The sequence below is a fragment of the Eumetopias jubatus genome, unplaced genomic scaffold (genome assembly GCF_037043125.1).
Source record: "Eumetopias jubatus isolate StellerSeaLion01/CBP00866 unplaced genomic scaffold, mEumJub1_p1.0 scaffold_7, whole genome shotgun sequence".
NCBI lineage: Eukaryota > Metazoa > Chordata > Mammalia > Carnivora > Otariidae > Eumetopias > Eumetopias jubatus.
Genome location: NW_028274813.1, coordinates 116038039 through 116065695, shown reverse-complemented (window position 1 = coordinate 116065695; position 27657 = coordinate 116038039). Strand labels below are relative to the sequence as shown.

The 27657-nt window shown below is 53.2% G+C and overlaps 1 protein-coding gene across 1 annotated transcript in view; it reads left to right on the top strand.

The window, feature by feature from the left end:
* Window positions 1–27657, top strand: part of TMEM266 (transmembrane protein 266) — a 69532-nt gene that overhangs the window by 23275 nt on the left and 18600 nt on the right. Inside the window, exons 4-7 of the mRNA XM_028092678.2 lie at window positions 87–160; window positions 10988–11044; window positions 12183–12321; window positions 16322–16437. Coding sequence (XP_027948479.1) covers window positions 87–160; window positions 10988–11044; window positions 12183–12321; window positions 16322–16437 — 386 coding nt within the window. The remainder of the gene's footprint in view (window positions 1–86; window positions 161–10987; window positions 11045–12182; window positions 12322–16321; window positions 16438–27657) is intronic.

Here is a 27657-nt window from a genome sequence, read left to right as displayed (position 1 = left end):
AGGTTGGCCTCCATGCTCTGAAGGCTGTCTACCAACGCATCTAATTCCTTGCTCCTAAAATTGGCCCATTATCGTGTTCGTTGCAGTTTCCAGCGCATTCCAGTTTGCCGGCATAATTCACTGGATCAGTCTGGTCATTCTTTCTGTGTTCTTCTCAGAGGTAGGTAAAGGCTTGGGCCCTGTGACCTCTTTAGGGCAACTCCTGCCCTGGGGAGACCAAGCTCTGTTCCCCAAACATTTATCAGTGTCCCGCTCTCTGCTGGCCCTCAAGGCTGCAAAGAGGGGGAGACAAGTCAGGGGCTGGGCTCTGGGCCAGGAGGTGCCACTGGAGGAGCAGCTGCCAAAGCCTCCAGGGAGGCCTGGGCCCCAGCACATGACCTCTGTATGGAATCCCAGAGGATGAGCAGGTATCGTCCGAGTAAGGGGGGGACGATGACATGTGTGAAGGTGAGACTGAGTAGGACGTGGCTGAGGGAGAGCGAAAGGTCATGCGTCCGGTAAGGAGCAGGCAGGAGGCTGGGCTGATGCCCAGGGGCCCTGCAGGTGGAGAGAGGGGCTTGGAAGCTGCCCCTCGGGGCTCAGGCATGCAGAGGGCAGAGAGGATGGAGTCGCAGGCCTGGGCAGTGGACTTGAGCAGGGGCTGCAGGACCGTGGGGTCTGGCTAGGCCAAGTATGAGCAGAGGGGCACATGAATGGAGTGGTGAAATCAGGGATCATGGACACCCTTTACCATTGCTCGAGCCAGTCAGTGAAGCCCAAGTCGGGATCTCCGTGTGTGAGGTAAGAGGGAAAAAGCTCCTGGGGACTCCTGGGCCACTGGGTTTTAGTGCCAGCTAGTTGCCCAGTATGAGACTGAACTGTGTGGGTGACCAGGGTCCCAGCACCTTGCTCTCTGCCTTTACACAGGGGTGAGTGACCCTTCTTTCGAGCAGTTCCCAGACTGTCACCATGATACCCTGGCCTGCATTTCAGTGCTGTTGACTTGGGACTACTGCAGGCAGGCTCTACCAGGGTGGCTGGGAAGGTTGGGCTTTATCTTGTAAGCAGTGGCGAGTCACTGAAGGATGGGAGAATTTCATGTGGAAATCCGGTTCTTCCCAACAGAGCAAAGACTAGCCTAAGTCAGCTGGTCACTGTCCCTCTCCAGCCATGTGCCCTACCTCCACTGCCACAGGCCCACATCAGCTCACGCAGAGGCCCCAGTGGGGCCTTTCAGCAGGGTCAGCAAGCATGGGGAGAATGGCAGAAAAAAAGCCTATTGGGAAGATGCATGCGCATGTACACGCGTGCGCACACACACGCACACGCACACACGCGCTCACACACACACACAGGGCTCACATCAGTGTGGGTGCTGCTACCCTGCGGGCACAGGGGGCTCTGGATCCCAGAGCACAGCAGTGCCTTGAAGGGAAGAAGGATGCTCATGAGTGAAGGTATGGAAGAACAGAATATTTGGAGACATGATCAGAAAACCCAAAGAGTTAAGAGTCTCAAAGTCCCCTTGTGGGCCAGCTCTGGCCCTGTATAATGGTCCTCACTAACCTTCAAAGATCAGTCCAGAATCCTGGGTCTGGATATGGGGTGTGGTGGGGCTGGGTGGCAGGCATTCCAAGCACAGAACATTCCCTTCCCAGGCCTCGACTCCTGCAGCCCATGGAGCTGGCAGGGAAGCCTGGGCCTGAAGCTCCGGCTGTGGGGGCAGATCCCAACCAGCTCGCTGAGACCATTGCCCTGGAGGTGACTCAGCAGCCCCTCAACAGTGCCTGCTTCCCAGACTGCTGCCCTTTGGAGGGTCTTGCCCTCCCCAGCTCCCTCGCCTCCACTCCCCCATGATCCCTTCCCACAAACACACAGGCTGTGTATGGCCAGATGTCTCCTTGATGCAAACCTTGGAAAATGTGTCATGTGTCTGTGACTGCCAACAAAAATGTTTAATCAGTTGCTGTGGTTCTTCCCTCTATCCCTCTGCTTTGGTTTTATTGGCTTTGCAGAATTTATTACCCAGCATGAATTTGGCATTCCCCTCCTGTCACTGCCAGAGACAAGCCACCTGAGACAGACAAGCCCCTGTGCAGACACACACCCAGAGCAGGAGGGGCTGGGGCTTCCCACCGGCTCAGCAAGTGTGGGGGGCATGACTATGTCCCTGACCTTGGCCTTGTTGAAGACCAAAGACCAGTTTGGGTGGAGCCATAACGGGGTAGTATCAGAGGGCTAATAGGGACGTCACAGGGGACCCTGCCCAGTGTGAACACAGGGGCTGCTACACGGTGATTTCAGGATGAGGCAGCCCAACTCATGAGCCTGAGTTTTCCCATGTCATGGAGTGCCCGAAGAACCAAGCCTTAGAAGGGGCTAGAACAGCCTCAGAGAGTTCCCCCCACCCCTGTTCCCCAGAGGGCTTGGAGTTGTGTGAGGATGTTTGTGCTCCTCAGTGACTGGGGCATTTCTAGTGAGAAGGGCCAGGGGAGCCAATCGTCCCTCAGCAGTGCGTTCAGGACTGAAAATGCCGGTAGGAGCCTTTTCCAAACTCTACAGATGAGGAGAGCAGCCTGGGGTTACCTGGCCAGTTCTGGCCAAAACTGGGCCCAGGCCTCGGGGCTCCTAATCTGGGCTGTGCCCCCTGCATCCCTCTGAGGCCCTGGTGCCAGCGGGTTGTGAGGGAACCAAGGATCTGGGGGAAGGGCCAGGGCCAGGAGCCGAGAAAGAAGAGATCCAGCCCTGCAAAGCATCTGACCCCTGACCTAGCACGATGAGCACACCTGCCTCGTCTAGTGTGAAGTGAATGTCACCCCTTTAAGGCTGGCCCCGTTTTCTTCAGGAAATACGTAGAGACGTGGCTGTAGGCCGAGGTGGGGTCATTCCAAGACTCCAAGCCTGGCTGGACTTAACGAACAGGTCTTCATTCACAGATTCTACAAAGGTTTGACCCAAAGGGTTCCTGATGCTGTGGTACTTTCTGACTAGTCCTGAGCAGTATTCTAGCCCTTGTCTCAACTAAGCTTTAGGGCAACCCAGAATGTGGGTGTGACATTTTATAAGTTGGGAAACTGACGCCTGGAGAGGAGTGGAAAGCTACCCAGGGTCTGCAGGAATGACAGGTGGGACCAGAAGGGGGCTCCACCCCATCCTTCGGCCATTTCAGTGCTCTGAGGGCTGCTTCAAGGCAGATGGGTCACCCTGTGCTGTGCGGGCCTCAGAGAACACATCTAGACCCAAAGAGAAGGGTGAGGCTGCTCTGGGCTCAGTTTGAGGACTGTTTCAAACAGGCTGTGCTACTTGCCTGAGATGCTTCTCAAAGTGGTGAGAGTGGATATCCCTCAGTCAAGCAGGCTGTGCGGGGTCCCTATAGGGGCCCAAGGTGAAAGCAGGTGCCCTCAAAGTTTCCTGGGCCCTGATAGTCACCGTGCTTCCAAATGGCTCTGTAGCACCCAAGAACGAGCACAGCTTTTGGAGTCCAGATGGAGAATTGTACAAATGCTGTTTGCAAAGCACAGGCAACCCCACCCTTGACTGGTCTGCTTACAGCCAGGGAGCCCAGCTGCTTCTCCTTCTGAGACTGTACAGGCTTGGGGCCTGGCCAGACTGGGCCACCCTGCAGCAGGGTTCTCGCGCAGGCCAGGACGGGCTGGCCCTGTCCCCTAATGCTGGGCGTGGGGGGATTTGGATCGGCCCCGCTCTCTTCCTGGAAGAGGAGAAAGCTGACACATGGCTGGCCCTCTAGATCCGAGCCTCAGGGTGGTGGTGGTAGCTGCAGCTTCCTCCTCCTCCTATTACTTTATTGAGGTGAAATTTGCATAACATAACTTTTTTAAATTGTGCCATCCCGTGGCATTTAGTGCATACAGTGTTGTATATCACCTCTTTGGAGTGCCAAAGCGTTTTCCTCCCTCTCGGAGGAGGCCCAAACCCATGATGCAGTCACTCCCCATTGCCCCTTGACCCAACCCCTCCCGACCCTGATCTGCTTCCTGTGTCTGTGAACTTAACTGGTTAGTCTGGGTATTTCACACAAACACCATCACACGATACCTGATCTTTTGCATCAACATAACATTTTCGAGTTTCCCCAGGTTGTTACATGGGTTAGTGAGTCATTCCTTGTTATGTCTGAATATGATTCCTTTGGATGGAGAGGCCACATGTTGTTTTTCCACCCGTCAGCTGATCAAGGCTTCTCTCACCATCACTGTGAGGGCCACCTCCTCTCCAACGCGGCCTCTCGGTCCTGAGGGAGCCTGGCCTGCTGGCTTACCTGTGCCGTGTGCCGAGAGAAGGCCATTGCCAAACCAAACTGAGCCAGAGCCACCTCTCCAAATCAGCCACCCCAAGATTCTGGACTCATGAGGGGGGCCCTCTCCCACCTGCTGCTTCCTCCCAGGGGTGAGCCCCAGTCATCACACAGAAGGCAAGAGGGCGGTGCTGTGCTTTATGCTCTGAGAGATGACGCATCTGCGCCCCTCCGTGTCTGATGAGGACTCAACAAGCGGGAGCGTTTGGCCCCAGAGGTGCAGGATGTCCTGGGGCAAGTCACCGGCGCTCTCTGAGCCTTGGCCTCCTCATCTTTGACCTGAGGGAATTGGACCTGTGCTAGGGGCTGGGCTGCCTTCTTGACCCTCCCTAAGGTGGATCATACTCACACTTCGGGGAGAGGATGTAGTCCCTGTCTCCCTTTCCATGTTTCAGAGAGGTGGAGGGAAATCGGGGCTCCAGACCTGCCTTACCCCAGCTGAGAGAGCCCCTGCCCATCCTGTCCCTTCTGACTTCACTCGTCCCATCCATCATGTGAACAGCAGCTGCCCCACCACCTCTCAGGGAAAGCCTGATAGGATTATGAAAGTGCCCTAAAAAGGCTGAAGAGGAAGTAATGGGTAAGAGCCCAGAGCACTGGACTTCTCGAGGGATCAGGCTTGATTCAGAAGGTCCGTTGCTGCCATCCCCAGCCTGTGCCATGTGCCCCCCCGGGGCCAGCCCTAGAGCGAGCCTGCCGTGACTCCTCGCTGCTTTTCCACCACTGCCAGGAGCCCTTCGTCTTCGCATGCCTCAGCCAGGTGCCAAGGGTGCTGCGCAGAGATAAAAATCGGGTGCCACTGTGCAGGCCTGGCTTCAGGGTGTTTGTAGTCGGCTGGGAAGCAGCCAAGCAAATGTGAGAGCCCTGGGAAAGGAACTGAAGTGCAAGCTTAAGGCAGTCGTGGAAGCAATGGAAGCATTGCTTGGAAGCAATCTGCCTGCAGACGTGGTGAGCTTCCAGGTGGGTGAGCTGGAAGGACCTCAGGCAGCGGTCACAGAATGCGCAGGGGACAGAGGTGGGAGCCAGCACCACATGTCTGGTTGTCCACGATGGCAGGGGAGGTGGTGAGACGTCGGGGGAACCCCGTCAAGACCAGGTCACAAAGGCCCCTAATGTCTTGCTCAGGAATTGGGGTCTTGACCCGAACCCAGTGGGGAGCCCCCGGAGGCCTCTAAGCAGAAGAGGGGCCTGATGAAATTGGCTCTTTAGAGAAATCACCCTGACAGCCAGGTCCGGAGGAAGGGGGAAGACTGGAATTTGGAGACCATGTAGGAGGCATGGCTCAGCTGTGCGAGGTTAACAGTTGGAACCGGAAAGTGGAAGGGAGATGGAGAAGGGGACAAGCGGGAAAGAGATTAAAGGCTACACTGATCATCACTAGTGGCCAGGGATTGGAGGAGCACGGCAGTGGAGAAGACAAGCCAAAGAGGCGATAGTGATGGGGTTTGCCAAGCCAGAGCTGCTGTAGGAGGAAGTTTCTAAGCCGGACACATGGACTTAGAGGGCTTCCAGGTGTCGGTGGGAATTGCAGCCAAGGGTATGATCGTCCAGGGATAAGGGGAGGGAGAAGAGAAGAAACTGGAGTCCTGGGAAACACTGTCGGTATGGACAGGTGAATGAGACGGTGTGGCCAGGGAAGTGGGAGGAGTACCCAGAGCCTCTGGTACCCTGGAGGCAGAAGGGGGGGTCCTTGAAGAGGAGGGAAGTGCCCAGCGCACCACACGCCGCCACATTAAGAAATCGCAGGACATTCTCCATGAGACCTGACAACAAGGGGTCGTCCGTAACCAAGGTGTGAGCGGTTCCACCGCTGTGGTGGGGCTCATGGCAGATTGCAGTGGGTTAAGTGGAGACGCATCCTCCAAACCTCTGCCTGGGAGAAGGGAGATGGCAGTGGCCAAAGCGAGACATGGAGTCAGTGAGGGATGTTTTAGAATGGAGGAAATTGAGAAGGTTCTTGGGCTGAGAGGAAGTTCTGCAACTCAACTTTGCACAACTTGTGTTATCTCAGGCTTGCTTCCTGACCCGAGGGCTGGCACAGAACGCACACGCTCAACATTTAGGGACTGGCATTTGGTCGTGTTGTCCACCACCTCATGCTCTACCCTACGGGCCTCTTACTCATTCTTTTAAGGTAGCTGGGAACCTCCTGCCAAAATGAAGCCAGCACCAGGGAGAGTGCAGCCAGTTTGCCTGGGAGCCCAGGTCCCCCGGAGGTGTCGGAGGTGTTGGCTACTGTGACTGGTCAGGAGGTTCACGTGTCGACCCCTAGGAAGACACCAGCCTCCTGGGGAGGAGGCAGTCTCTGGCTCACTGCTCCATACCCATGGATTTTGAGGGTGTAAGGATGGAAGAGTGAAGGGGAGGCTGGTTCCTCTGCTCCTGTTTTATCAACACCTAAGCCTAGGAGGCGCTATTGTGCTCCACCCATCACCCCCAATTTGCACTTGTTACCCAGAAAGCCTTTTTTTTTTTTTTAAGATTTTATTTACTTATTTGACAGAGGGAGACACAGCGAGAGAGGGAACACAAGCAGGGGGAGTAGAAGGGGGAGAAGCAGGCTTCCCACCGAGCAGGGAGCCCGATGCGGGGCTCGATCCCAGGACCCTGGGATCATGACCTGAGCGGAAGGCAGACGCTTAACGACTGAGCCACCCAGGTGCCTCCAGAAAGCCTTTCTTCTGCGTGCCAATTCAAGACCGCTTTCAGCCCCTGTAAGGGTTCCTCACATTTCTTACTTCTTCCTTGTGGCTGGATCCTGGATTCCATGTCTTCCTCTTGCTGCTCTCGTTTAACCTGGGGATGGGGGGGATTTGGAGTCAGCAGCTATCTGGGCAGAGAAAACTTGCCCAAGAGTAGATGTGCTTCTTGAAGAAGTGCTTGGGGTCAGCCCCCAGCCACCTAGTGCGCGCTGTGGGTAGTATTCCCTAGGCCAGCCTGCACCCCCTCCCCCTCCCCCACCCTGCCCAGCTGCAGTGTTGCGGGGGCAACACTGTGGTGTTGCCCAAGATGAGGGTACCTGAGGTGGGAATGAAGAGGGGCCTGAGGACCAAAGGGTTTACCTGTTTCTCCCTGAGCCTGTTTCTGCACCTGCAAGACAGCACAGGAGCTGGGCTTATAGTAAACACATAATGCTGTCATTGAGGTTTCGCCAAGACTTTGGCCTATCCCATGTGTCAGAGTATCCTTATCTCCTGAAGGCAAGGTTGGAATGAAGGAGGCTGAAAACCCTCAGTCCCAGATGGGAAAGAGGCAGCTGGAGCTGAGGATTTCAGTTCCCTTGGACCCTTGCTCAAAGCCCTTTGCAACTCTTGTGGGCAGGATTGCAGGAGGAGGGTTCTAGGGGTGGGAGTGGGTGATAAAACATTGCCCTGCTCTTGTCTTTCCCGTGGAGCTTTGTAGCAGCCCGGTGAGGCGGGCAGCATGGGGCGCGAGTCCACCTTTGTGCTAGCCGTTGGCACATGCTTAGTAAGGGAGAGAGCCAGAAAGAGAATCCGAGTTTTGACTGCTGCTATAATTCTCCTCCCTGTTGCATCTGGGCATGTGGCCTCCCTGTTTTCACTCGGGGCATGTCACTTGATAAATCCCTATGGTTTCCAGTGGGTACCCTAGGGAAGTTTGTGGAAAAGGCATATTCCTGGGCCCTGCCCGCAGAGATTCTGATATCTGGACCTCCATGCCAGCCCAGGAATCTGCAGCTGGGACAGATCCCCAGATCTTGCTGACACAGGGGGTCCTTGCCTGCATGTTGATAAACACAGCCATCTCTGGATGAGTCAGCCCATGGCAGGGCAGTGTGGCCAGGTGCCTGTCTCCGCGGACAGGGGAGCTTGGCAAAGGACGCCGCAGGGGAGGGCCACCAGGTTGGGTGTCTTGGAGCTGGTTTGTTCTAGCTCTGACTCGGACTTGGAGCAGCTGTCTCCAGGCCACCATTTCCCCCTTTGCGGTGGGAGGCTGGACCAGGAGGTGTTTCCACAGCCCTCTCCACAGCTGCCTTGGGCTGTTCTGTTTCCATGGGCCGGGTTAGGAAGGAAAGGCTCCCCCAGAGGAGGGTGACATGAGCCGGGCCTCAGAGGACAGATCCTGGGTGGGTGGGCCAGCAAGGAGGGAGGCAGGGAGCCCCATGCCCCAGCTGCGCGGCTTGTTTCTGTGGTACTGCTTCAGTCCTCTAGCCGCTCAACTTCCATCCCTTCCTCGAAGCCCAGAGGCTCGGAGCGCGCTGCCTGCTGCTGGCTCCTCACCTCGCGGGGGTTGCTGGCTGCAGCTCATGCCTGGCCAGCTCCCTTCTTCATCCCCCAGCCCCACATCCCCTGGGCTGCTGCTTGCTTATAAAGAAGAGGCAAGATTCCTTTTATAGGAGGTTCCTAGAGGAGTCAACCTCAGTAACAGAAGGTAGAACAGTGCTGGCAGGATCGGGGCCGGGGGGTGGGGGTGGGGGGTGAGCGGGGAGTTCGTGTCTAGTGAGTACGATGGAAAACTTCTGGAGACAAATGATGGTGACAGTCGCATGACAGTGCAAATGTACTTAATGCCACAGTACACTTTTAGAAATGGCTAAAATGGTAAAATTTATGTTATGTGTATTTTACCACAATCTTAAAAGAGGACAAAGGAGAAGGAGAAGCAGCAGGAGAAATCCTCTTCGGACCAGGCCCTGTTCCCCTCTATCCTGGCCTGCACTTTTTGCTTCGGGAGCCTCACAACTGAGAATTTGGAGTGGATGTGGCTGGTGTGACATTTCAGAGGCAACAAAGACCAAATTTCAATGTCAGCACAGTTAGATGGATTGAACAGCAACCAGAGAAACCAGGCCCATGGTGGTTACACTGCTTGAGTATACTATGCAGAATCAAAAATGTCTGGGTCCAAAGGCCAGCTCACCATCCAATGCCTGAGTGACCTGGGCCGCCTCCTTAATCTCTGTGAGCTTCAGCTTCCTTCTCTGCAAAACGAGAACCACATGTGAGGAGGGCTGGCCCAGGGCCCGGCACTTATTGGTATACAGTAAATGGCAAAGGTTAGTTTCATAAAGAATTGGAAGATTCATATCATTTAACCCATCTCTCTGGCAGAGGGGAAACTGAGGCCCAGAGAGGGGATCTGACTTGCCCAAGGCCACACAACAAGTCCATTACTGAGCTGTGATCTCAAGATATCTTGGACCTCAACCCAGATTTCTGTCCACCCACTTGGAGCTGTCTTACAGTTAAGCACGGGTCCCCTACCCGGGAGATCAGGAAGCCATGTGAGAATGGACATCAGGCTGTCACATGACCTTCTCCGTTGTCAAAGATGCTGCCAGCATCCCACCTATTCATTCCTTCGTGAAAACAGGATAGTCTTTTATAAGGAGGAGATGAATTTTATCAGCCAAGCCTTTTTGTGGTTTAAGTGTGGGTGGAGATCCATGGGTTTTCAGCAGCTTTGTTGAGTTCAGATGGCTGGTCCTGTACTGCAGCACGTGGGAGAATAGACACCGTCTGGTGTGAATTACTGTGAACTAGTCATCTTGGTTTAAGAAAGGGCCTCCAGACAAATGTACCAGTGTGTAAGTATTCTCTTTGGAGGGAGATGTATGTAGCCTTGATGAGGAAACCTGGCCTGAAGGCAGCAGCATTGGAATAAATTACTAGGGGTTTTAAGGAATTAGTCATTCATGCGTGCATTTGTTCATTCACTCAAACCTCACAAGCATTCCGTGTCTACTCTATGTCAGGGGTTGGGGGTAATGGAGAGAAATCGGTGTCTCTTGAGCCTTGACTGGGGCATCAGGGAGGTAATCACCACAAGGTACGACGAAGTGCCGCAGAGAGTGACTGATGTTCCAAGTTCTACAGGAACACCAAGGAAAGAGGCACTGAGCCCAGGGAATGTGGGAGAACTTCATGGAGGTGACATCTGAGCAGAGGCCAGAAGGACAGGAAGGCCTTTTCCAGGTAGAGAAAGGAGAGGGCACTGCTGCTTAGCGCACAGGCCACGCTACTCTAACAAGAAAACAGAAAACACAAGGGCTTCAACAAGGCAGGGTCCATTTCTCTCTCATGGAAGGACAGGTGGGGTGAACAGTTCAGGCAGATGTGGTGGTGTGGGGCTGCTGGGGACCCAGGATGCCTCCATCTTGTCACCTAGCCCTCCCTACCTGAGGATGGCTCACCACCATACCTGCACATTCTAGTCTTTGGGAAGAGGGAAAGAGGAGCCTAATACCTTCCACGGCTGGGAAATGCCAGCTGTAGCTGGGTGACCATGCTAATTATCCAGTTATTCTATAAGAAAGAGAAGAGATGGGGTGGAGAGAGGGGTGAACAGATAGTCTGCCACATGCAAAGGCAAGGCAAAAGAGGAAAGAGCTTGCATGTTTGTAGATTTGTGGCATAGACAGGAGTGCAGGAGATGACTGAGGAGAGGGAGATGGGCCTGAGTGCTTTTTCAAAGGCTAGGAGTATATTCTGTATGTCCTGGGAGCCCTGCAGGGTGTTGGGGTGCAGGGGGAGGTTTGCACAGATCGTGACACAAACCAGGAGCTGAGGCAGTGTGGTAGAGAGGGCATGTGGGCTGAGAAACAGCGGATGGTGAAGATGTTTTCCATTACCGAACAAGGATGCAGAGCCGGAATCTTCTCTGCTGGGGGTAGGGAGGGGCAGGGGCTGGAGAGCAGTAACTATAATCTCTTCTCTCATTTCCTCTCCTCAGACTGTTCTGCGGATTGTGGTCCTTGGGATCTGGGATTATATTGAAAACAAGATAGAGGTAAAGGCCAGTGTCCACGCCCACCCCCCACGCTGGCCATCCTGGGAGCCGGAAAATGTCCCTCCGGGTGGGAGCATCAAAAAGGCCTGCTCCTTCCACACTGGATGCAGGAGTCCCTGCAGCTCTGTTGTTGGGGTTGAGGGGAGGGGGCAGGCAGACGGAGAAAGTTCCTGGCAAAGGGACCGTCTAAAAATTCCCCTCAAAATTCGGCAAGATTTTAAAAGGTTTTCTTGAATCATTTGGAAAAGCTTTGAAATGTGTCTTAAAACAAACGAGTCCACTCTAAAATGGCCCATTGGTCAGAGAGCTAGGCCAGAAACCATCTAGGCACTTCTCAGCCTTGTTTCAGCAGAGCATCCAGCTGCTCTGCTTCGTGTAGAAGGGCCTGGCGCAGTAGGTGGGGATGAGGGGCCGAGGAAGCCTGGCTGTCGCTGGGAGTTTTGTGCACTTAGGACAAGGCAAGACGGTCAGTGTGTGCTGTCCATTCCTTCCTCGCCCACCCCCTGCCCCACATCCACACTGTAGCCTCTTTGGGCCTAATGCTGGGAACAGACACGGAGGCCTGGCCCATAGAAGTCTAGATGAACCCAAGCTTGAGCAGGTAGATAGGTCAGGGCCCAAGGCTGAATCGCCGCATGCTGAATTGCCCATGCTGGACTCCCTCTTCTCCTAGCCCTGCCTCCCTGTGTGGTGAGAGACTCAGCATCAGATAGAAATGAGATGTGGGCTCTGGGCTCCTCTGCTACCCAAGGGGAAGGGTCCTGCCTTCAGCCCCTACTACCAATGAGGGATTCAGCGAGGCTAGAATAGGAACCCTGGGACATGGAATACAGGCCCCATCGCAGGAAGGGACGAGATGCTGGGAAAAGATGCTGGGAGCAACCCCAGGCCCTCAGAACAAAGGCTGGGGATGGGCTGAGGTAACTTAAGAGGAAAAAGAGTGTTCAGGGGCATGTCTAGGAGCGGGGAGGTCACTAAAGAGACTGAGGAGAGTCAGGAGAGACAGCCGGGGATAAGGGAGCCTGATGTGGGGACAGATCTCCTGGAGAAACCGGCCGGCACCAGCTGCTTTGCCTGACCTGCTTCTGGGACATTCAGGAAGGTGGCCCAAGACACTGAAATCCAGTTCCTCTCACAGGTGTTTGACGGGGCTGTGATCATCCTGTCCTTGGCCCCGATGGTGGCGTCCACCGTGGCCAATGGGCCCAGGAGCCCCTGGGATGCCATCAGCCTCATTATCATGCTCCGGATCTGGCGGGTGAAGAGGGTCATTGATGGTGAGTGGTCCAAAAAGGGTCAGCAGAGCTGGCTGGGTGACAGGTGGCTGCTACCGAACCTGGAGCTATCAACTAAGAGAGGAGAGAGACCACATGTTACGGGATGTGGGGGAGGGATGACCCAGCCAGCCTCAGGGATTGGAGGACGGAGACTGCTGGCTCAGAGAGACCAAGCCTGTCACTGCTCATTCAATGTCACGTGTTCGGGAACCACACACAGTGCCCAGATGTCACATGCAAACACTTGAGCGTTCATTCCGACAGAACTATTTATTGTATGTTCTCACATGAGAACTTACAGCAGGGCCTGCCATTCTGGAACACCAGTGTTGTACATCCTGAGTGTTTGGATGCACGCCTGCCGCTGACTCACCACTGGCTCTGTCCAGCTGACTAGTAAAGGGGCTGCTCCCTGCGGGGCCCATCTCCCCTCTGTGTCCAACAAGGGGTGCCCCACCCAAGCCTGTCAACCCACAAACAACTTGAGAGTGTTTCCAGGGAGGGGCTGGCTTGGTCTGGGTTTTGGCTTGTTTTAGTCAGTTTCAGTGACGCATGCTCCCATCTGGGCCTCCATTCCCAGAGAGTGTCTGATCCGCTCTGCTCTCTCCCTGCCTTCTACCATCAGAGGCAAAGGCCACCCTCCCCACGGAGCCACCTCATTTAGAGAGCTCTGCCCTGACCCGGGTGGTTCATCTACTTCCAGAAAGCGGTGACAGACCTGAGTGTGTCTCCCCCCCGCCACCCCCTGAGGAGGGACGCCTGGGTGAGAGAAGATTGGAAACCTCGTCCCCGAAGAACAGGGCAGGGAACTAGGATGGGGTGGCCTGGGGATGGGGAAGAGGGAGGAGCCAACTCCAGGTTCCAGAGGGTGGTCCTTGGACCTCGAAGGACATGACAGGGAGGCCCACCTCACCTCAGCCAGACTAGGCACAGAGCCACTGCAGATGGTCTGGTCTGCCTCTCTAGGAGGTGGGCTCCTGTGGGAGTGTGGGCAGCCTGAGCCAGGTGGTCGCATGGAGGGGCAAGGCCTGACAAGGAGGTTGTACAAATGATGATTCCCAAGCTTTTTTTAAGTCGCAAAACCCTTTCTTCTGCAAAATCTTATGCAGCTCTCCAGTGTGAAAGATAGATTAAAAGTAGAGTGTTTTGGTTAACTCAGAGTGGGGGGTCAGAGCCCACTTCCTTGCCTCTCTTCTCTGGGGGGGCATCTCTAAGGACCTTCTGAGCCTCTGGAGCAGGTTCAAACCACTGGGACACACTGTTAAGACTATAGACTGTATAGGGCGCCTGGGTGGCTCAGTTGGTTAAGCGACTGCCTTCGGCTTGGGTCATGATCCTGGAGTCCCTGGATGGAGTCCCGCATCGGGCTCCCTGCTCGGCGGGGAGTCTGCTTCTCCCTCTGACCCTCCCCCCATCTTATGTGCTTTCTCTCTCTCTCTCAAATAAATAAAATCTTTAAAAAAAAAAAAAGACTATAGACTCTATAGTATATAGACTCTAAGGTCACTCTGGCCCTGAATTTGTGTTGCAAATGTCAGAAATCGTGGCTATGAGAATACCCCAACAGCATTTGCCAGGCAGTGGGGGGAGGGTATGAGGCAGGAAGGACAGCCTCTGGGGTCTCTCATCCCCTGGCAGGGCACCCTCTCCCTTTTCCCTGCCCCCACATCCCACCCAGTTAGCTCTGTTGGGTGTGATGTCTTGTCAGGGAGCTAGCTCCTAATCCAGAATCTTCATCAGCCTGGAATGTGACTGGTCCAACTTTGGAAGGCCCAAACTGGGAAGGCTCTGAGAGGTCGTGTAGTCTATTCCTGTCATTTGACAGATGGGGAAACTGAGGCTAAGAGGGATAAGGGTCACACAGCAAAGCAGGTTGTGAGCCCGAAGCGGAACTCAGGCCCACTGGCAACCACCAGTGTGCTCTTTGTTCACTCACCCCCATCGGCTCAGGGTGCTGTCCTTGGCTCCATTCACGAGAACATCCTTTCCCTGCAGAACAGAACAGCGCCTTCTGGCTCTTCTCTGCCGGCTCTGAACAGCTGGACACCCTCACACTGATGGATCTGACAGCCCGTTGTGAATGCTCTTCCCAGCTGCGCCCCCTTTTTCCTGACACAGCAGGCGTGGCTGTGCCACTAGGCGCCTCAGGATAGGGATGTGCTGTGTGGACGTGGGGGTGTTAATTTGCTTCTCTCACCCTGGGTGTGAACTGGCTTCAGCAGAGATCTGAGAAGGCAGAAGCCGCTGGAGCCAGCCTCTGGAGCCTGGAGACAGGTCTGCGGGACAAGTGAGCTGCCCTCCGGTTGAGAAGCAAACAGGAAAATTCCGCTTCCTCTGCTCTGCATGATCCCTGCGGCAGCCAGAGAACGCCGGGGGTGGGAGACCGCGGGTGGAAAGGGACTAGAAGAGTGGAGATGTGGAGAGTTGTAGAATACAGCGGCAAGAGAGGCGTGTGACCGAAGTTTCTGACAGGTCAGGAAGAACTGGGTTCTGTGACGTGAGAAGAGCGTGAAGGCCAGAGGCCGGGGTCAGGTCAGGAATTGATACTGAGACTTCACAGAGCCCAGAGAATTGCGCAAGGGAGGGGCCTGTGGGGCTACCACTGGCTGCAAGATCCTGGGGCCCTCCAACTCGAGTCTAGGCTCTCTCCTCTGGGTCCATAGGACTGTCCATGAGTAACAGAGACCCAGAATAACTGACTTAGAGCAGAGGCCTCTTTCTCTCACATGAGAGTCTGCAGGTTGGCAGTCCTGGGCTGACATGGTGCTCTCTGTAGTCGAGATTCCAGGGTCCTCCTATTTGTTGCCCTGCTGGACATTGTCTACTTTCCAAAGTCATCCCCATGGTCCAGGATGGCTGCTGCAGGGCCAGCCATCACATCCTCATCTCAGCCACTAGGAAGAAGGAAGAGAGGAAGAAGATAAAGAGGCAAAAGGAAAGCCCCAGCTGCCCTTTCTCTTTAGACATCTTTATTGAGATACAGTTGACACACCATGGACCACCCATTTATAGTGCACAATTCAGTGGCTCTTAGTATATTCCTAGAGTCATGCAAATATCACCAAAACCTAAGCTTAGAGTCTTTTCACCACTTCAGAAAGAAAGCCTGTACCCATTAGCAGTCACTCCACATGACCCTCCCAGCCCTAGGCAGCCGCTAACCTACTTCCTGTCTCGGTAGGTTTGCCTCTTCTGGACGTTTCCTATAAATGGGACCATAGGATACGTGTCCTATTGTGTCTGCCTTCTTTCACTGAGCAAAAGCATCTTCAGGGTTCATCTGTGTGTAGCATGTATCAGAGCTTCATTCCCTTTTATTGTTGCGTCGTGCTCTTCTATATGGACAGACCCCATGTTCTTTATCCACCCATCCGTTGCCAGACATTTAGCTTGTTTCCACTTTTGGCTTCTGTGAACATCCATGTCCAAGCTTTTGTGTGGAGGTATGTTTTCGTTTCTCTGAGGTGCCTAGGCATGGACTCGCCAAGCCCTGTGGTCACTCTGTCTTAGCCATCTTAGGAACTGCCCAGCTGTTTTCCAGAGTGGCTGCCCCATGTTACTGTTCCACCAGCAGTGAGTGAGGGTTCCAGTATTTCCACTTCCTCATCTGCCAGCTCCTGGAAGCTGCTGCATGACGCCTGCCCTTGCCTGCCAGTGTCCGGACTGTGGCCTCCTTGCTGCCCACAGCCGTGCAGGAGACTCAAAAATCCAGCCCTTGCTCTGGGCATCTGTGCACACGGCCGGAATGAAAGGTGCTGTCACTAGGGCAAGGGAGGAAAACGGATCTCTCAGTCACCGCGGGAGATCTCTCAGTCACCTAGCCCTCTTAGACTGGGTGCTCTGGGGGTGCCTAGCATCCCCCTAGCCCCCACACTCCCTGGCTCCTCTAGGAACTGCTCCTGGACTTGAACCTGTGGCTGGCTGGCTGCTGGGACCGGCCCCTCCCCCGCCTGAGCCCCGCTATTGCCAAGTTCTTCACGGAGCTGTCTCTGTCTTCCAGCTTATGTCCTGCCGGTGAAGGTGGAGATGGAGATGGTCATCCAGCAGTACGAGAAGGCCAAGGTCATCCAAGATGAGCAGCTGGAGAGACTGACGCAGATCTGTCAGGAGCAAGGGGTAACGCCCTGCCACTTCCGGTTCTGTTCAGGGCCCAGAGTCCTATAAAGCCGCAGGAGGCCAGAACTGCAGGGCCCCCTAAGGCCCAGAGAGTGGGAAACCAGTCTCTTAAGGTCACTCCTGCTCAGCCTAGCCAGGCCTGGGCTCGGCACCGACTCCCAGGCCTGGGTGCTTTTTCTTTGTACCACAGTGACCAGTCAGCTCTCCAGCCTGAGCCAGCTGAGTCACCAACTCAGTTCATCAGAGTCTTCTCAACACAGTGGTCTCTAGAGCAGGGGACAACTTCTCTCTGCAGAGGTTGCTGGGCAACACTGTGGGCCAGTCACCACCCAGGACCCCCAGACACCCCCAAAGAGGTGTTAGCAGTTCTCTGTGCTTTCCAGGAGCTGTGGGGAAGACAGAGAGGTGACAAGCCCTGTGAGGCCATGCTCGGCAGAGCCAAGGGGGCGGGCAGCTGGGTCCTGCAGCAAGGCTACAAAGCTCTGTAGAAACACAGCCTCCAGGGAACGAATGATCTGGTACCCGTTGTGCAAGGTGGGAATGCCATAGAGGGGACCAGCTAGCAAGGTGGTAGAACGTGTGGAGGAGAATAGACGAACTGACATATATGGTCATTCTGGCCTCTCCATTGCATTCTGGGGAAACGACAGGGCCACTGCCCTTTGCTCTATGAGCCACATAAGCTATGCCCCCCACCCTTAGTCCCCAGGGCCAGTCCAGGCACTTATCCTGTGTGGGGCTCAGCACTTCTGGCTTGCAGTGCAGTGAGGCTGGACACCCCTCAGTCCCTCCCTCTGCCCCACTGCCGAGCACCCGGGCACTCCCCATGGGGGTCTGAGGGCCGCACGCGTCTCCCTAGCTTGTCAACGTCATACCTCCTTCATCTCGTATATAAACACTCTGACGGAGTCAGATGGAGTCACCTGCCCTTCTGACAAACCCTGTGCCATCCCATCCCTTCGTTCTGGTTGTGCTGTGCTCCTTGCCTGAACCCTTGCCAGCCCTGCCTAACTAATTTGTGTGCAGCCCTGCAAGTCCTGGCTTTTCCACTAAACACGGCACTCCCCTCCTGCAGCAGTCACTTCTCCCTTACCCCGCAGCCCTGCTGTGGGCCTCCACAGAGCACTGGGTACTCGCTGCCGTGGGCTCTGGTTATCTGCACGCGGAACTGCTTCTCCCGCTGAATGGGATGCTCCCCCAGGGCAGGCCTCGTCTGACTTACATTTGCCTGCAGCCCCGCACCCATTCGTGGTGGGTCTCCTGGCTCCTCCACCCCAACCTCTCCTAGCTGGAGGAAGAGCTGGAGGGAGTGGGAAACCTGTGGAATGTCACCACAAATTAATCTCTAGAAATGTCCCACAGGAACAGGCACACAGAGTCTTCAAAATCATCTCCCTGGAATGTCTGTCAGGGAGCCAGATCTTTTTATCTACTTTGGGAATACCATGGCCTTTTATTTCAGCACAACATGCTTATGAGTGACAAGAGGGGACATCAGGGGACACAACCCTCAGGAGTGCATCATCCATGGGATCCTGGGTGTGGGGCAGTCTTTACAGGATTGTGGACCCGGAAAGACCGGTGTTCTAGTCCCGAAGTGGTTGGCATCAGCTTCATTCTCCCATGTGCATCTGGTCCACCAGCACCATCCCAACCTGTGCTGGGCACTGGGGGCACTGCCATGGAGAGGATTTGGCCCCTACCCCCAGGAGGCTCTGGGTGACTCTAGTCTGGTAGGCCCATAAATGAACAGGGGCAGTCTGGTACATGCATGTTTCAGCAGGGACATATCTGGGGTTCTGCACGCCGGGGTTTGGGGGCAGGGGAGTGGATGGGTTTCCAGAGGAGCCAACATTGGGCAGGGCCACTTGGAAAAGGGTGCCTGGCAGAGGGGACAGGTGAGGCATTAGGGTGGGTGTTGTACCAGGGGAGCTCAAGGCCATTCAGGGTATGAGCAGAGAGAGGAGGTAGGAGGATCTGGAGGCAGGCTTGGGAAAGGCCCACGTGCTGACCTAGGAATTTGGGCTCCACCCTGTAGGGAAGCGGGAGGCCTGGGAATATTAGAAGCAGGGGTGGGAGGTCTGCTCAGGTTGGAGTTTTTGATGGATCTCTCTGGCAGCTGTTGGAGGCAGGATGGGTGAGGGCAAGGAATGGAGATAGAAAGCCTGGGTTGAGAGGCTGTTGCAACCACCCAGGGGAGAGAGGCCTAGGTTTGGGGCAGACAGAGGTCTGGAGGAAGAGGGGAGAGGACAGATCTGGGTGTCATCCAGGACCTGGCTGGAGCTTGTTCAGGCAGCTCTCAGTCTACTGTCTAATAGGAAAATGAACACCATGGGGCTGCAGTTGGCCACGTGACAGACACAGACGGGGTGCCACATGTGCCCTTCATAAACTCTCACACAGCCTCCCAGCCCAGCAGAGAACAAGCTGACCCTACCGCATGCCTCACGGTAACAGTGTATGGGCCATGGGGCTGAGAGAAAACCCTAATGGCAACCCCACCCCCAGTGCTTTCCATCAGGAACCCCCGTCCTGAGCCCACAGAGACCCCACATGTGGCCTCCTTCCCAGGGGTCCCGGCCAGAGGGAGACTCCCTTGGATTCTGCACAGGAAAGAGCTAATAAATAAAGACAGATTCCCTCTAGGTAGCGACATCTGGAAAAGAGATGAACAGAAACAAGCCATTTTAACTTAAAAAACACCTGAAGCCTGTCATCTTAGTTGAAACAGCAAAAAGGGCCAGCTGGGCTGGAATCCCAGCGGGCCACAGGGAAGGCAGGAGGGGCCGGTAAGAGCAGAGAAACCAGGACTGCTGCTCTCCCAAAGCTGAGTAATGCCCACTCCATGGAGTGGGGCACGTGGACGCCTCATTTTCAGCTCTATTTTAGGACCAGGTTTGAGACTTGACTGGGTCACAAATATCCTTAAAAAAGATGAGAGTGCCGGCTCATGACACATCAGGGATGGCCAAATGCTTTGAGAGAGTAGCATCTAGAACGGTTAAGAATAGACTTTAGGGACAGACCTGAGTGCAAAGCCAGCCTGGCCACTTATGGGCCTTGTGGCTTTGGTCACTGAGGGGACCTGCGTGGCCCTTGATTTTCCTAATCTGAAAAAGAGGAATAGTTAATAAAATCCTTGAAGGATGGTTGTGAGATGGTGTAGCCTAAAGCCTGACCCATGATGAATGGTGACTATGCAAGCCCATCGCCTCTCCCCCACATAGACCCATTTATTTTATAGATAAGATGACAGAGCAGTGGGTGATTTGCCTGAGAGCTCACGGCTAGTTGAGGGCTTTTAGAGCCAGGAATAGACCCAGCTGTCCTAATGGAACACTGTTCTTTCCCAGCCCACCTTGCTTAGGGTCATTTTCTACCCATGTCACTTCTCGGCGCTCGGTGGAGACGCTGGCCAGATAAGGCGCCAGGGTATCTTTAAACTGGAGCCTGCACGCAGCTCTCGGACAGGCACAGACGCAGCTGTGCTCAGCTGTCTCAGTGGCATTTCCAAAGAGTCCCTTGCTGCTACCCACCTCCCCGCCGCCCCTGACCCCCCTCTAGGTCATTCTAGTCCTCTTTGTCAAAAACTCTTGCTTTCTCTCTCCCTGCTGGAATTCTCAGTTTAATAAAGCAATCTCCACATCCAATTCATATGTGCTACCTAAAATGCTGAAATTTACTGAAGTTCCCATGAAATGTGTAGAATCTCAGTTTAAATGAAACAGTCAATTTGCATTCATCCCACTCTCTCCCTGAGATATATCTGTATAAATATTTCCCAAGATTTTATTCATCTTAGCTCTTTTTAAAATAAACTTTATTTTTTAGAACGGTTTCAGATTTATAGAAGAGTTGTAAAGATGGTACAGAGTTCCCACATACCCCATACCCAATTTCCCCTGTTAACATCTCACATTAGTATTGTGTGTTTGTTGCGATTAATGAATCAATATTGGTATGTTATTATTAAAGTCCATACATTGTTCTGATTTCCTTAGTTTTTAGCTAATGTCCTTGATCTGTTCCAGGATCCCATTCAGGACACCGCATTACATATGGTTATCATATCTCTTTAGGCTCCTCCTGGCTATAAAAGTTCCTCAGACTTCGTTTTCGATGACATTGACCATTTGGAGTACCGGCCAAGTATTGCGTAGGATGCCCCGTGACTGGGATTTGTCTGATGTTTTTCTCATGATTAGACTGGAGTTATGGGTTTTGGCGAGGAAGATCATCACATCACATCACATCACATCACATCACGTCACATCGAGGGTGCCTACTATCAACATGACTTCTCACCGCTGACGTTGACCTCACCTGGCTGAGGTAGTGTTTGTCAGATCTCTGCTCTGTAAAGGCACTCTGTTTCATCCATCTTAGCTTTTTTAGAAAGCTTAAATTGCTTGTCGCTGTGACCCTGTAGAGACTCCCGGGTGACACAGTTTGCTGGTTTCTTGCCTGAATATCTTGTACAGTTGATCTTCTGCGCCCCATGGCAGCTCCTTTCTTACCACAGGCACACCCAACATGTCCCAGGACCACTGTATGTTATAAATGAAAGGGTCCTTAGAGGGCATCTGGCCCAATCCTAGATTCAGCAGATGGGGGCGCTCTGAGGCACAGAGAAGGGGAGAGGTGTGCCCAACATCACACAGCAATTAGGAGATGAAGATGGAAACAGGGGTCTCTTAGGGCTCATTGCAGTGCTTCCCCCCCTGGACCACACTGGCCTCTGGTCTTCGCAGGGAGACAGGATACAGTATTTCCCTCATTTCCATCATCTCTTCTGACCCCTGGGCTCACCTCATCCTTAACAGATTCCTCCTGGAAATCTGGGGCGAGCAGAGAAGGAGGATACTCTGTTGGGCAGTCTTACCTTTCCGAAGCCCTGGCTGGCCTTCAGCGGTCTGCTTCCAGATTGCTCACTTCGACAGAAGCAGATAGCCTCAGGCCCTCTGCAGAAAGTTCCTCCCCATTCACTTGTGTTTTGCTCTCTGTCTGGATCCTGGCCAGATTTTCTTAGGCGTTAATCTTGCTGGTACACAGATGGAGTCCAGAGGCGGGATGCTAGTTACTGTCCTTCAGAGAGATGGTGTGAGTTTTTTGTCTCTGTGTACTGGCTGCTTTAAAACTTTTAGATGCAGTGGTTAAGTCACTGCAGTGATATATTCTTCCAACTCATCTTAAGAAACCACTTCTGAGGTTTTATGTACAGCTGTGTGCAGGATCTAGCTCGAATTTTGAAACATATTCTGAAGTTCCCGTTGTACCTGCTCTTTGCCCCATAAGCTTTGCCTTTGGCCTAGAGTTAATAGGATCCAACTTGGCCCACTGTCAAAATGTATTTCTCTTCTCTGCTGGGTCCTGTGGAAAGGATGGAAGGAAGTTAATTTCTCTTTCCTCAGTACCAGTCACCCTGAGACCATTAGCAAAAAGCCAGGTATCTAGGGTGACTTGAGGCCCAGCCTGCAAAGGAGGCCCATGGAACTCTGTGAACCCCTTAGGACAGCCTTAGGCCTTGGGCCAGCGTCAGTCCCTGAATAAGGAGTCCTCCGTGGGGGCAGCCCGGAGGGGTGGAGGGAGTCCACTTAGACACGGAGCCAACAAGCGAGATTCTAACCTCCACTCCAACAATGACTAGTCTCCCCCTTAATCCCTGGACCTTGTTGGAAAAATGGAGGAAACAAGGCTTATGTCACGAGGATGCTGTAAGGATCAGACTAATTTAAGTAACATATATAAAGTCTGGTCTACTGGTGTCTTTCAGTAAATGTAAAAAAAAAAAAAGGAAAGGAAAGAGAAAGTAAGATAATACTAAATCACTCATATAATGGTGGCCACTTAACAAATGCACTCCCATGTATTTTAGCTTCCTTTGACCTTACGGTCAGAGCAGGTAGGCTAGGTCTTATTAACCCCTTTATGGATGGAAAGACAGCAGCTGAGAGAGGCCATTGCTTGCCAGGGTGGCAAAGTTTGTGGTGCAAGGGCTGGTGGGGGTGGAACTTGGCAGCAGGGTCCGTTTGCCTATGCCAGAAACAGGGTGTCTGGACAAGTCACTGTCAGGAGTAACACAAGCTGCTACATGAAACAAATCCAGAACTCGCAGTGGCCTAACACAAGAAGAGTTTGTCACTCACATCACAGCCCAGAGCAGGTTGCCGTGGGCAGTGGGTGACGAGCCACCATTCCCCAGTCACTCTGGCCTCCAGGCGCCTCCCATTTTCTAGCTGCTGCTTCTAAGTCCTCAGGGCTTTCTCCCTTCAACAGGGGAGAAGTAGAGAATTGTGCAGTTAGCCAGGCTTCTGCCCCCGTTTCGTAAGTGGGACTCAGTTACGCCGTCACACTTGAGGCACCTGAGGCATACCGAGGTGGTCTGTGTGCCCAAGAACATTCTCTGCCCCTTTCCCTAGTCCCCATGGGCACAGTCACATTTAGTAATCCTCCCTGGGTGATGCAAGTCTCCCTGGCCCTTTTCTGGGAGAAACTGGATGATAATCTTGACCCCAAGCAACAGGCTTTTCTGGTGGCAGTCGGAGTGCGGGGAGGGGTGGTGTCCTGCTCTTCCCCACTCCATCCATTCTACTTTCCTGTGCAGGGGGTCAAAGCCCACTTGTTAGGTGGTCGGAGGTGACCTGGAGGCCTTGCTCTGCACCCACGGCTCCCTGGTGCTCAGCACCCCTGAGAGAAGGCCGATGGCTGCACAAATTCTCACCTTTGAGGCTGGGCTGCCAGCCCTGAGAAGGGCCTCTGTGGCCATCAGGAGATGGGAAACTGCAGAAAAGGGGTCCTACCCTGGTTCTGGGGCTGGTGCTTGATGCTGGCTCATTCCAGAGAGTCCCCTCTTTTCCTGCAGAGGCCACAAGTCCCCAGCTCAGCACAATCGCCTTTGTTACCTGGATTATTCAAGATCTCCACTGTGGGAACGGAAGTGCGCGCGTGCGTGTGTGTGTGTGTGTGTGTGTTTAAGCATGGGAAGTGATTTGTAAAACAGCCGATAGCTTTAATGACAAGCCTCTTTAGCTGATAAAATTAGCCATCAGAGGAATAACTTATGTTATACTTTTGCCATAATTTAAATTTATGGCCAACTACCAGTCATCTTCACAATGGATGGAAAGGGGCCAAGGTCGAATTCAGCTTCCCCCACTGCTAAATCATTAGTTTGCAACTGTCTCCTGATTTTTATTGTTACCAACAACGGCAAAGCTAATGGAAATAAACATTGGATGCCATCCCAATAGCAGATAGGTTTAAAGGCAGGGCAGGCTGTGCAGACAGCACTAATAGGATGGAAGAAAATTACTGCTGTTGCATTAGGATGCCATTGAGCTTCTGGCCAGAATGTGCATTGATCAGGCCAAGGCCTTGTCAAGCGTACTCCACAAACCAGACCACTAAAGGCAGAGATGGACTGGGTGTGCCGGCCCTGCCGGCCCTGCCGCCCCAGGGGTCTGGCCCCACCTGAGCAGGCACTAAAAGCCCAGCCCCAATGGAAGGGGCCTGACTCACTCTGTAATGCACGCTGAGGACTTCCCTGTGGATCCTGGCCAATCTGCTCAGGTTATCTGATAGAAATACTTAGCAAATGATGTGCATTAAGAAGGGCTGTGACTACACTTTCATTCTTCCTGAGTCTCGGGATGGTCTTTATTTCCCCAGGCCAGTGTGCCAGTGAAAAATATGCTTCATTTTGCCCTCAGAGCCCCCATGTGCCTTCAGCCCTGGAGGCCCATGCAAGCCCTGGAAAGCCGGAGTGCTGCTTCTTGGCTATTTTCATCAGTCTGACTGCAGAGTGTCCAGGGGTGGGCTTTTGTATTTATCCTGTTTAGGATTCTGAGTTCCTTGAATTTGTGGATTGATGTTTTTCATTAGATTTGGAAAGTTCTTGGCCACGGTTTGTTGACTGATTGCTTCTGTCTTCACCCTTCCGTCTCCTCCTGGAGCTCTGGTTGCACGTTAGGCCCTTGGATCATGTCTCCCATCTTAGACCCTCTTCCATTCACTCGCTCCTCCCGCCTTTTTTTTTTTTTTTTCCTCTTCTGGCCCTAAGTCTAGATGTTTTTCTATAGACGTATCCTCAAGTTCAGCAGTCTTATCGTCTACTATGTCCAGTCTGCTGCTAAACCCATCCAGTGGAATACCCAATTTCAGACATTGCATGTTGAGGTTCTAGAAGTTCTATTGGATTCCTCTTATAGTTTCTGTTTCTCTGCTAAAATGCTACATCCATTCTGTTTATCTTTCCCCCACTTTAACATATTAATCACAGTTATTTTGAAGTCCTTATCTGCTAACTCAAATAGGACATAGGTCCGCTTCAGTGGGAATTCTAAGCAGCCTCTGAACTGCTTTATGTCTTAATAATCTATCACCTTTTTTGCTTATTTGCATGACTAGTAATTCTTATTGTGTGCTACACACTGTTGATAATGTGTTTTAGAGATTCTGGATTATGTTATCTTTCTGTAAAGAGCCGGCCCTCTGGGAACGGGGCATTTCATCAAGGAGCAGGGGGTGGCCCTCAAGACAGGAGCTACCTGTCACTTGTACTTTATTCCCTCCCAGCGGGAGTCCCAGAGCCAGCACGGAGCTCGTCTTAGACTCAGAGTTTGGCTGGTCCATTTGCCTTATTGAACACACAGTAAAACCGAGGCCCAAAGAGGAAAAAAGACTCACCACAAGTCAGAGTGAGGGAGGGTGATGGGCCCAGAACTCAGGCTCCTGCCTCCTCCAGCCCTTGCTTTTTCCCCACTTGGGAGCCTCCTGCTTTTTCCCGGCCCCTGTAACCATCAAGCCCTCTGTATTCTGCTTGAGCTCAGTCTCTTCCATCTCTCCCCTAAGGCTTCCCCTTGACACAAAGTCTGTGAAGCTAGAGGCCAGAGGCCTGGGTTCCAGGCCCGGCTTTGCTTCTGATGCATCCTGTAGTCTTAGCTTTTCCCTATCCTGTCTGCCAGGACAGAGGCTCCTTCCCACCCTAGAGCCCCAGCTCACCCACTGACTAATGAGGTCCTGATAGCTTAGGACCCCCAACAGCCCTTCAGTCAGCTGGGGAAGCACACGTGGCCCTGTTCAGTATGGGGGAAGCAGCAGCCAGGCTCTGAGGGTCCCAGAGTCCTGCCAGCCCCTTGGAGCTGAGCTGGGCTGAGCTAAAAGCCACTGAGCTATCTGCAGTTCCCCTGTAAGGAATCCATCATTCCTCCTCAGGGCAAGGGCCGAGAGCATCCAGCCACCCACACCCTCTGAAGCTTGTGAACTTATATCCCTGTCCTTCACCCATTCCACTCATGCCCATGCCCACACTTTGACCTCCTAAATAGCTCCCTTACTTCCTGTCTCCACTGTCCCCAACCTCGTCCAAATCCTGGTCATCAGGCCCGGGTTGCAGAAGTAGCATCCTGGCTGCCAGTCCCGCCTCCACCCTGGCCCATCTCTCTCCGATCCTCCGCTCTGCTGCCAGCACCATCCTCCCAAAGTGCTCGTCTGAATCACCGCAACACCTCCTTCAACACTCTGCCCTTCTGCTCAAAAGACCTCAGTGGTTTCTTGTCGCTTTTTTAAAAAAGGCTGACATCCTTGTAACATCTTACCGGGGCTAATGGGCTCCGCCTGGTGTGGCCCCTACTCATCTCCCCAGCCTCTCTCACCCCCCCAGCCCCCTGTCTTGCAGACACACCACCGTCAGCCCTTGAGACCGTCATGGAAGATTTACTGCGGTGCAGCAGACACTGCCCCCCTCGCTTGGGGCCACTGAGGACTCACTTCCAAGCTGGGAGAGGCATTTCCATTCTAAAACACGTAACAGTTTGAACATAGCCCTCACCATGCTTTACCTGAGTAAGTGAATGAATGCATGCCTGCCTAGGAGAATTCCCATACGCTTGGGGTTCATATCTCTAGCCTAAAACTTGTCTTAATGTATGTGCCTATGTCTGCACATGTGGGCTTGGGGCTGGGTAGGCCCCGGCCTCTGGCTGTCTGGCCTGAATTCCAGTGGGACACTCATGGGCAGCTCTGGATCAATTACAAGTTATCAATAATGCATCTGTTCAGAGTGGCCTAGGAGGCCATTAGCTGGGCCTACTGGCCCTGATGAGCAGCCTTGGAGAAAGTGGGCTACATATGCCCATGGGACGTTCAGATCAGCCTGGGCAAGAGGAGCTCAGGAGGTTGCCTCATAGGCCCTATGTGACCTCTGAGAACTTGCTGCCAGAGGGGTAGCTTGAACTCTCTCCCCATGCACAGAAGGCCACCCTATAGTAAGCCAGCCTCACTTTCTCAGCCTCTGCAAACAACAGACCCATTTGAGTATTGGGTTGTTGAGGTCCAGAGTCTGAGCCTAGACTGAGAGCAGAGTCAGGGCTCAGTGTATGATCAGGCTTGGGACTCAGTGTGTGAGCAGGTGTAGGGCTCACAGTGTAACTACGGTTGGGGCTCAGTATGTGACCATGGTCAGAGCTTAGTGTGCGAGCAGGGTCAGGGCTCACACATTGTCTCAGCTTTGGGCTAGGATTAGGGCTCAGCCTGAAACCACAGAATTGAGGAAAGCTGGATAGTTTCATTCATTCACTTATTCAACAGTATTTATTGAGTGACTTCTCTATACCAGGCAGCAAAACAGACAAATCCCTGCTCTGCCAGAGACTATATTTTATTAAGGGGTGAAGGGTAGCAGTGGTGCGCTGGAGCTCTCCCTCCTGAGAGCCAATTAAGTACACGTCTTCCCAGTTCTCCATGACAGTGTGTTGGTAATTTGAAATTGGCTATGGTGGAGTATTTGCACCACAGAGGTTAGCATAAACTACTCATCTGGGCTTTCTTTCTTTTTTTTTTCTTTTAACCAGCATACCATCACTGCAGTGAGAGAGAGGGAAAACCAATAGGCAGTTCTTAAAATGGTGCAGTGACCACACATATTTATCTGATCTCCTTTCCCAAACTCCACTAAAATGATAATTTAAAAACCATGAACACATAAGAATTAAAGTGTCTCTTTAAGGCCTGTCCATAACGACAAAGAGGATAGAGATTTCAGTGGATTTGAGGAAAATGAACAGCAGATGAGAAAGGGGTAACCGATCTACCAGAGTGGAGAATTTATAACTAAAGTGCTTGCAGAGGATAGTGAGGGAAATGGGCTAATTCTCCCCTCAGAACCCCTGAGAGTTTGGGAGGAAGGGGGTGAACGGGAAGCTGACCAAAGGGAGAGGGGTT